The sequence below is a fragment of the Rhagoletis zephyria genome, unplaced genomic scaffold, assembly GCF_001687245.7.
Source record: "Rhagoletis zephyria isolate East Lansing unplaced genomic scaffold, Rhagoletis_zephyria_1.1 Rzeph_scaffold_16478, whole genome shotgun sequence".
Classification (NCBI taxonomy): domain Eukaryota; kingdom Metazoa; phylum Arthropoda; class Insecta; order Diptera; family Tephritidae; genus Rhagoletis; species Rhagoletis zephyria.
The window spans coordinates 1-10,858 of record NW_016173542.1 but is presented as its reverse complement, the minus strand read 5'-3'; the positions used below and the strand labels follow the sequence as shown (position 1 = coordinate 10,858).

The window sequence follows — 10,858 nt, the reverse complement described above, 5'->3', positions numbered from 1 at the left end:
AACTTTAAAACAGATTTTTGTTAAACAAAAATCCAAATAATTTCGTTATCAAAAATTGACGTTATTTTGGCTATGAAAACGACGTACATTTGATTTATTGGCTCTACGTAAGCTTATTAACTCAATTGCTAGTTGTGAAAAAAGCTCATTGTGCGGTTTACTTTCCAACACACTTTTACGCCTGCATCTTTTGAACAATTTATCAATATTATTTCAATATCTATATTTCGTTTTAGCTCAATTTTTCACCATCATCTGTAGCGTATAAAATAACATTAATTGTTTATGTGTAAGTATGTTTTTTTCTGTACGTATGTATGTATATGTATAAATGCAAAGAACATAACAGCGCAATGCGGTCAGCTAAGCAGCTCATTCTTAGTACATGGATGTACGTCCCTACACCACATAACTCTTCACATGGCATTGTCTAATAATTAAATTCCTTTATTTAAAACTAATAATATGTAATAGTGCTTGCTTTTACTTTGTTGATTTTTTGCATTTAATGTTCGCAGTCCTGTGAATTTTTTTGCATTGATTTCCACTCACTTTTCATATACTCTATATTTACGTTTTTTGTTTTCTTTCGCTTTGCTCATCGATCATCAAACATTGCACAGATTTCAGACTAAACTAAAATTTAGTTTTCTTGATAATGTTTCACTTTTATATTTATTCACTATTTATTGTTTATAGTAAGTATTTGTAAGTTTGCTTTATGTTTCTTTTTTTAATATCTTTTTGTATCATTTTTACTTCTTTTATGTACTGTAACATAATTTTAGAATGTTTCATGTTGCTGCTGTTTGTTAATTACTATTTTTTTTCGCTCAATAATCCAAGTCGCGTGCGCACTCGCTCGCAGAGGCTGCATTTTCTTCCGAAACTCATTGTTTACTAACTTTTTTGTTCGCAGAATCGGCAATCATTTCACCTCATCTCACTTCGGCCTTCTAATGCTATTCTAAGCAGCTTGCTTGCGGGCCATGCATCTGGTGTGCATATATATATATATATATATAAATCAATGCAATTCATACTCGGTATTCTTGCTTGGCTGTCCGGTTTTCGTTTCTGGTGTATGTAGTTTTTTGATGTTTTAGTTTAAATGTTTTTTAACAATTTTTTGTTGTATTTTTGGAAGGCATTACATCTTAACTGCATTTCACTTTCACGCTTAAACAAACTTCAGTTATGCGACATTAAATGTCCTGCAAAGGAAATTTTGAAAACCAAAATATTTTTATAATCATCGAATTTTTCTGTTGAGCGCTTAGAACTCACCTGCGCTCCATTTGAGTGTTGTAACCTAGAAATTTCTTCTTCTTTTGATAGTAAAATGCTTTGCCATTTCTCATGTTCCTGGCGGGCGTGCCCTTCGAGAGCTGACAATGTGTTACTCTGCAGGTGAAGAACATAAAAAGTGATAATCAATACAAGAAAGAATATGTAAAACATTTTAAATTATTTTCAAGAGTTTCGTAAAAAAATTTACTAGCAGGTGCGTGTCGGACCACTAAAAAAGCTTTCCTTCGATTTGGTTTTTTTGTTTCTTTTTTATAACATCTTTTAAACAAATTATTCCTAGTAAATTAAAATATTAAATCAGTAAATTTGCATGCACATTTTTTTTTAATGTAATTCTTATTCTATGTTGACTTACGGTTTTTGTAACCAGCTTGGTTAACTCATCCACCTTGGCGCGGAGTTGAGTATTCTGCAGACGTAGTTCAACGGCATCAATATCGTTGCCGCTGCCACCACTACCACTATTTTCGCCATCCCCAGTACTATTGTTACTAATACGATTATTGCTATTATTTGTTAAGTTATCATTATGGGAATTATTGTTGGTGTGGGTTGAAGGGGTGTGATTACTGCTACTGCTATTGCTGCTACTCGATTGTGTAGATTTGTTACTACTGCTGCTAGCCGCTTTACTAGCTGTTGTCAATTTCAGTTGTGTGGCCAAAACTTGTTCTACCCACTGTTCAAAGGATGCACTGAGTGCTGTGCTGGCACAAGCTTTAGCAGCATCTGGATAAAGGCGCTGGAATATTTCACGTATATGTTTCTCTTCAAAAGCAGAAACTGTTGTTGCGGCATTGGCTGTGGCGGAGGAGGATTGTTGTTTCTGTGAAGCGGCGAAAAGTTGCTGCTGTTGCTGAAAGCCAAAAAAAATTCACGTAAATTTTTTGTGCAAAGGAATTTAAAATAACATTAGGTGCGGACGAGACAGATTTAATAATTGAAACATGCACTTACAACTAGGCTTTCATTTGCGCTCTTAGGCGCTTTATTCTGTCTAGCTGTTGTTTCAGCACTTTGCAAAGCTTCAACCAACTTCCAGTTTTTCTTACGCAAATCCTAAAGCGAAATATGAAAAACATATTAGTAGGAGAATAAAAGCAGAAATGAAAACGAAAACTTATAAAGTTTTATTTTGAACTTTTGCATACTAAAAATGAAACAAAATGTTAAAGTTGTATGCATAAAAAACTGGAAGTTTTATAATTATCCGATTGAACTAGTTTTCAACTTATAAAACATTGATTTCATGTATATTTTCAATGCATTAAATTTATTTTTTACGAAAGCTTATGTCTATATTAAAAAAATAAAATATAATCATTACCAAGAACTCAGCAGGTTAAAATAGAAAAATGTTCTATTGTTAAAAAGTCGATCTTTTTTGGTAAGATTCCCTTTAGTGCGAAACATAGAGAAGTCGAAAATATTTCATTCAAGTTATTTACAGTTCTGTAAAAGATACTTCCAAGCTTTTTAAATGAGTAATGAATTCTTTCGTTGAGGGCTTTCGACAAAACTATTCTATGCAAGATTCCCTGCTGCTAGCCTTACAGTATTCAAAGTTAATTAGCCACCACACAAAAAAAATTTCGGATTTTTCGCCCGAAACAAATTCACCCGAAATTTTTGCATCCGCCCATCGCGAAAATGAAGCTCATAATAAGGCTGATTGATTGAAAAAACCAACCATATTCTGCATATTTTTTGATATTTTGGGACTATTTTTTCATCAAGATCCGATGTATGTCTTTCTTTCTAAAATTGTTTAATTAGCGTTTTAAAAAAATGGTGATTTCTTTTTAAAAAAGTAAAAAGCTTGTTCTGCATTTTCTAAAAACTTATAATTTTGCAAAGCGTAAAAATACTACAATTCATTAACAAATAGCACGTATTTCCATTTTCCGATTCAACATAGCATTGTGAGTGTTAAGCAATAAGAAAAATTTCAGATCTTTTTCTATCTTCACGTGCACGTCGAACCACATAGAAATACTGGTAAAAATTCAAAATTTATACAATCAAACAAAAGGAACATAACATCGCTTTCTTCATCTGTCATTATCCGCATTACTTCGATAATAAAATGATAAACATGTAGCTGACTCGATTTTAGTATCACAATTTCAAATACTTTCTAAATTGAAAAACAGCTTAAGTTATCAAAACTAATAGCCAAAATCGGTGAGGCTAATAACTGTTAAGTGGTTCATGTCTGCAATCCTTGTCTAATTCATGTCTAATCCTTACTACTTACTTAAGCAATCTTTGTTACTTACTTAAGTAAGGATTGAACCTAGATTAGACAAGGATTACAAACATAAGCCGCTCTAAGTGGTTTTTATTTTTTTTGAATAGTGTCGTTATTGCAGAGGACCATCATCGATACGTACAAATCGATACTATCAAAGCAAAGCGGTTATCGAGTGGCTAAATAAAAATAATTGTTTTCCAACTCACATCGTTCTTCTCTTTCTGCTCGTGCAGCTGCTGCAGCACCTCCTTTTCTCGGCTGCTCAGCTCTCCACGGTCTGTTCGACATGCTGCAATTGCTGGTGCTTGCTTGCGATATCACGTTGCAGTGAATCAATCAACTTCTGCAAATCGTGATGATGTTGTGCATTAAGTCGCATTTGCACTTCTAAATTTCCGACTTTTGTCGCAACGCACGTATTATTTTTAATCGAATCAGCCAACAAATTTTCCTTTTCGGCCAATTGTAACTGGAGTATACCGAGTGTTGTCTGTAAACCAGATTGTTCTGCTGCTTGGCTATTGATACCAGCCAATTGCTGCAGCAGCTCCTCATTTTTAGCTTGCAGTGCAACTATCTGGTTTTGCTTCTCCACCAATTCAGTACTACGAGCCGCAGACGTGTCGAGCTCTTGGCGAGCTTGGGCCAAATCGGCCTTGGTTGATTCATGCGCATTCTGTAAGTTATGTAATTCCAGCTTACGTTCGGCATTTTCGATTTCGAGTGCTTTTGCCTTTTCGAGTTCGAAAATGCGGTTGTTCGAGACTTGTTCGAGTTCTTCGCGCTGCTGCTCGAGAAGACTTACTTGTTGTTTGAGCTCTTCATTCGCCTGGTTACAGGCGTTCACCAAACAGGTCAAATCATTGATACACTTATCCTTGTGCGCCAACTCGCTTTGTATACGTTGTAGTTGTGCGAATAGGTCTTGAGAACCATTTTGCTTCTCAAGTAAAAGCTTGGCTTGGAATTGTTTGCGCTCTTGTGCAAATTTATCGTTGAGAACTTGTATTTCCTGATTGAGTGCGGTAATCTCCTGCTCCTTGGACTGCAATTTCTCAACATATACTTTCACAGTGGCATTTAACTGAGCGCGCTCGGTATTGATTTCAGTGCGCAATTCACGCAGTTTAGCCTGAATTCCCATAGAAGCTTCCTGCTCCTCAGTCAAAGCTTTCTCTTTCTCTTCCAATTGACGTTTCAATTTCTGACATATATCGTCCGACCATTCCGAATGTGTTGCTGGTGTGTCCTGCTGCTTGTTCAGCAAATAATCGATAAGTATCTGGATCTCGGATCGATTGAGTTCAGAACGACGGAAGAGATTCATGAGCAACGAAACGCCAATCGTATCAGAGTCGGAAAGCTTATCCAGTGCAAGTACCAGCTCTTTAGTGGCGGCGGTTTCTTTGTTCTGCTTTTTATTTTGTTGCTTGACGGTTTTATTGTTGCCACTGGCACTGTTAGAGACATGTGTTTTCGGCGAGCCGTGACGAGTTTTGTCATCCTGCTGTTTTAGCTCCTTGGCTACATGCGTGTGCGTTACAGATTCGGCGACCGGCTGCTGTTGTTGCTCAACAACTACTACCGGAGCTTGCTTTTCAACTGGCACATTTTTTTCTTTTTTAATGTTCTTTTCCTTCTTATTATCCTTCTTCTCGTGTTTTTTCAACTCGAGTATATCCTTGGGTTGCTTTATCTCGAATGTGTTTGCGGGCTCCTCAATCACCAAGTTCTCACGCACTACTACCGGTTCATTCTTGTTCACCAAAATGCCCGACGATTTGCTCTTCTTCTCCTTCTTCGATTTCTGCTTCGACAAGTTCTCCTTTTCAGCGATGCTGGCACGTCTTACAGCTTCGGGCGTAGCGCCAACAATCACCTCTGGGTCTGGGTCAAATTCGACATGAGTTTTAGATAAGCCCTGAGGCTCATCCTCCACCGATGGCTGTTCGGATTGTGCATCGGAGTCCTCTTGCTCGGTATTTTCCTTTTGTTGTTCGCGTTGTAACTTTTTCTTTTCACGTTTAAGATCCTTTTTAGTGGGTTGCTGTTTTTTAGGCTTCTTTACGCCTACTTTACTCTGAGCGTAAATTTTATCGGTTAGTGCCTTTTTTTCGGCAACAACCTCCTCGAATGTTTTGCGACGGAAAAATTTATTAATGAAAAGCAGCGAGAGAAGGGAGGCGAGAAATACGCAGCTGATAATAACCAATAAGTGGAAGTCCATCATTGCATAATTTTAACGAATAATCCTGTGCAAAATATGAGAAGAGAAAAACGGTAAATTAATATATGTAGATATTCCGACTTTTATATTGGATAAGTATGGTCTTTTATAACTATATGAAGTTTTAGCAGGTTTCAAAGGTCTAACAGACGTTGTTGACGTTGCAAAACAAACTGAATATTTTTTCAGCAGCCGTGCTGGCGGATAAGATAAAGGCTAGGAATATACACACATATACATACATATCTACATATGTAGTACATATCAGTGGATGCCTTCTTTCAGTACAAATGGGGAATAAATAATTTATGAGCGTGAATAAAAAATTATTGAGAATTTCGTGTTCATGTGTACTTAAATATGCATGTATACATATATACATGTATACAGATATGTATAACAGATAATAGCACCGTTGCGCATGCACTTTGTAATCTATATATTTATGTATTCGTATTGTTTATCAATACGTTTAGGAACTTCGGAGCCGACAAAATCTGGAAGGAATTTGGCATTTTAATGTATTTTCTTTTTGGTATTAATTTGAATTAAGCATGGATTTTTTGAATTAGCATAGAGCTTAACTACGCCAATCAGCACCATACATATACATAATTTAAATAACAGTACATCAAGGTCGAATGTGAAATCCATACCATATTTCTGTAAATCTTACAAAATATATTTTTGATTTCAGAGTCCATTTTTGACTATAACCACCATATAAATTCTTCTTTGAGGAGGTATATCTTAGCCAATCAGTTCTCTATCGGAGTTGTAATGTTCTTTCGATTTAAATAGTCCGTTAACTGATTCGAACGGAAAACAGAAAAGGACGGTTTCAATATTCTAAGTAATGTTTTCATTTAGCAAATTGGCTAGGGGCAGAATAATCTTGAGAAATGTAAGTCTAAAAAATGCACCGAAAAAAGATCGAATCTTTCTGATTCTTATGGAGTTTTACTTTGCTTTTAAACAGGCAAAATGTTGTATTCACAGTTTAGCAAAACAGACAACATATGTATTAATTTTTAATTTGGGAATATAACGACTGCTGAGTTGAATATCGATCTATCCCGGCAGCCAGTTCGAAAACGCCAAATCTCAAAAAAATTTTCAAGAACGCCCTATTTCAGAATAGGTTCACAAATGACCCATCCCAGCTGGCGATGAAGCCTATAAGCAAATTCAGCTCTCTAATAGGCATTTTTGAATCGAATTCTGAGATAGGGGTTTTCCAATAAAATTCTAAAATAGCGCGTTTTAGAAAAGTTTTTTGAAATAGGGCGTTTTTGAACTGGCTGTCGAGATAATCGTCCATACTAATCAAATTCAAATTCAACCTTTTTCTCGAGTTTTTTTTTTTTTTGAGTTATGACACTATGGAAGTAAATGAGCAATATGTATGAACACACATGCACATGTGCAAAATTATTTAATCGAAAAATATTTTTGTCATTTGCAAATATTTTCTTTAAAAACAAATATACAATTCGAAGAAGACCTTATCAAGCGTATGCACATGCAATAGCAGCGAGGAATCTTATCAATAATATGTATTTATGTATGTATGTACTAAATTCATAAATAAAGCAAGACGACAAAGTAGTCGATGATGCTCGACTCGGCAACAAAGTAAATCTTTTAAGTAAAATCAATAATATACTGGCGAAAATAGCACTTTTTCATTGATACCAATGTAGCTATGTATTTATGTACATATTTACATATGCACAAATGCAAACATACTTATGCACATTAGGGCTGTGCGATTAATTTATTATTCAAAATTTTAAATAATNCAACATTTCAAAGTACTCTTTACATATAAAGTAGTTGAAGTTCCTTGATACTTTGAAAATAACGTTTCCGTTTTCAAAAATTAAAATTAAATATTTTTTATCATATACAGATTGTAAAAGAAAAAATAAGCATTTTCCAAAGCAAACTTTTTTAACGAGCAAAATTAAGTTTTTTGAGTAATCATATTTTAAGTCAAAATCTTGATTACTCGAGTAATTGATTAACCAACTTGCTCGAATAATCGCACAGCCCTAATGCACATATGTACATACAGATGTATGTTCTTCGTACATAAAAAATACATATTTATTTCAATGTACTTTGTATAAAAAAAAACACTTCATATTTTGCACTTAGTCTATTACATATCGCACACCGTTTGCAAAAGAGACACAACTAAAAATTTTGCATTTTTGAAATTATCCGCTAAAAATGTAGGCAGAGCTCTTATTTACCTTTTAGCAAAAGCTGGAGCAAGTTTTTGTTATAATTTATAAAAAAAAACTCATTTCTCGCATTTTCTCACAAACGTGTAATTTTGAGTTGTGCCCTTTTTTGAAAAAGGTGTGCGATAAGTACTTTATGATGGTATGTATTTAGATGACGTGTACTTTGCAATGACAAGAGTGAAAATGTGTACAAAGTCAACAGCAACGAAGATAATCACGAAGGTAAACAAATATGTATGTACCCTAAAAGAAATCAGGAAGATCAATGACATTGGTTAATTTTGTTGTTTTTAAAGAAATAAATTCGACTTTTAATTACACACTTACATATATCCAGCTAGCGAAAGCAGTAATATTGAAATATCAATAGGCTTTCTCAATAAAATTAAACACCAATGGTTTTAGTCGACTTTCCTCGACGGTGACTTTCTGTACAATGACGCTTGCTTTTATTTCAAAATGGATCCTCATGATACAAAGTTATCGATAAATGCATAATAGCTTAAGGTCTAGTTACACGATGCTTAAGGTCTAGTTACTTGATATGGTATAACGCAGTATATTACAAGGTATTTACAATATAATTACATGTGTGCACGTCCTACAATATGTAATATGTTTACTAGTTTTTACTTCTAGAAATGTTCCTGGCGAACATTGAACGTTCACTTTCCTTTTTTCTTCTATGGAGGCAACATCAATTTCGGTTTGTTTACAAATAAAACATAAACAAAGTCAGCTGGTCTGTCTTCTTCTTCCGGTTTTTGCAAGTAATAGCTAATTTCCTGTTCGTTTACTCTTTTGCTTTTTCATCTCTTTGGGAGAGAATTTTCGCTTACTCTCTTGATTTTGATTGTTGGCTGGTGTTGGCTAATTTTGTTATCGAACGCAACTATTTTCTTAAGTTAATCTTATCCACTGTGTCAAGTTTGCTCTCTACGACAGTAAAAATATAATTAATGGCAACAAATACCAATTCTATATACACTCATGAGCAAACTAAAAGGTGCGAAATGCAAAATAATATTGTTTGCAGTTTATTTTTTTTTTATCTTCTATGGCGCACGATAGAATAAAAAAAAAAATTATTATAGGTATTCGCGTTATCGGGGAAATTAATAATTAAATTTAAAAAAATTAGAACACGAACATCCATGGACCCGATGATCAATAAAAAATTACTGCATAATAAACGAAAAATTATTCGCGATTCGAAATTACTTGAATGAAGAAGAAAAATGGATTCTTCGTTCGAAATTATTTGAATGGTGAATGAAAATTTATTCGCCATTCGAAATTACTTGAATGATGGATCAAAAATTTATTCGTCATTTAATTGATGTATGAAAACTTATCCGTCATTCAAAGAACTGTTTACTTTTTAATTGAATAAGAAGAAGGTTGTGCACGAAAAAATATTATCAGGATACTTTTTAACGAAAATAACTATGCAATAATATAGTATGTTTGTATGCATGTAGTGTGTATGGATATGCATATCTTTGAAAACATTTCCAATTAAATGGTAGAAAAAAAAGAAACATTTCTTTTGAGTAAGCAGTAAATAATAGTACATATTTGTTGCTTAAAATGAATGAGTTACGCTAGTAATATTTGAAAATGTTTTTTTCTTATCTGCATCCTAATAAAACTTGCTAACTCTTTAATGGCATCTCGTTATCTTTAGGTAACATAAATTCCTAGAAAATGTACACGACGTTACGAGAAAAAAATTAGTTACTATGATTACCATGATCTAAGGGGGCGGTAATATAATGTTAGCTGAAAATTAAATAAGAGATATATTGTCATATTATTTACTCTTGGTTCCTATTATTTCATAACACATACATACATACAATGATGGAAAAAATAATAGAAACAACTTACCTGTACAAATATTACTAAATTAAAGTTATATTGTAAGTTACTGAAACATAAAAAAGGATAAATGGGCTGAGCTAAACACTGCACGGAAGAGGAGAAGAATTTAATATTAAGTTTAAGAAAACAGGGAAATTCGATGAGTAAGATAGCAGATATGGTGGGCTGATCCAAAAAGAAGGTGTTTACTGCCCTTCATAGCGTAAAAAAAACAGAAACACGACGTAGAAAACGAAAAATGACTTCTAACGATCAAAGGCGTTTAATTTGACATTGCAAAGCTAACCCAAACAAACCGAACCATTAGGTATAGATTGGCAGAAGCCAAACTTCCAGCCAGAATACCTAGAAAGGTACCGTTGCTGAACCGTAAAAACAAAAACAACCGACTTGCTTGAGGAAATGCCACTGCGGTGGCAGTTACTGCAGGATAATGATCCTAAATATGCATCGAAACTGGTAAAGTAGGGGGTTAAGGAGGAAAACGTGCAGGTTATGGAGTGGCCGTCCCAATCGCCAGACCCCAACCCCATTGAGCACCTTAGGGCAGACCTAACGAACAGGATCGGGCCTTTTAAAGCCAGCAATAAAGACGAATTGTGACGCCACAGTCTTAAAATCATGGTATTCCATTCCGAAAAGTGTTTGTGCAAACTTGGTTAATTCGATGCACCAAATATGCGAAGAGGTAATCAGGCAAGGCGGCGGTTCAATGAGCTATTGAAACAATAATATTTTTGTAAGAATTTTTNTGCAAAAGAAATCTAGATTTTAATTAACATAAACAAAATTTACGAAATCGGAATGTATTTAAAACGAAAGAGTTCTTCAAACAATAAAAAATTAAATGAAAGCTGTATGCTTCTATTATTTTTTTCAACACTGTATATCGCTAGTTTAGAGTGACAAGTTGCTAAGTCCCAATTTAAA

At 34.3% G+C, this 10,858-nt stretch overlaps 1 protein-coding gene across 1 annotated transcript; it reads right to left on the bottom strand.

The window, feature by feature from the left end:
• Positions 1–236: 236 nt before the first annotated feature.
• Positions 237–8,479, bottom strand: LOC108379476 (ribosome-binding protein 1-like). The gene is given in 7 exon segments (XM_017635830.1): positions 237–1,214; positions 1,288–1,404; positions 1,667–2,167; positions 2,269–2,370; positions 3,772–3,833; positions 3,836–5,817; positions 8,372–8,479. Coding segments are annotated over 6 exon segments (2,751 nt in total). The 5' UTR covers positions 5,796–5,817; positions 8,372–8,479; the 3' UTR covers positions 237–1,205.
• Positions 8,480–10,858: the final 2,379 nt, after the last annotated feature.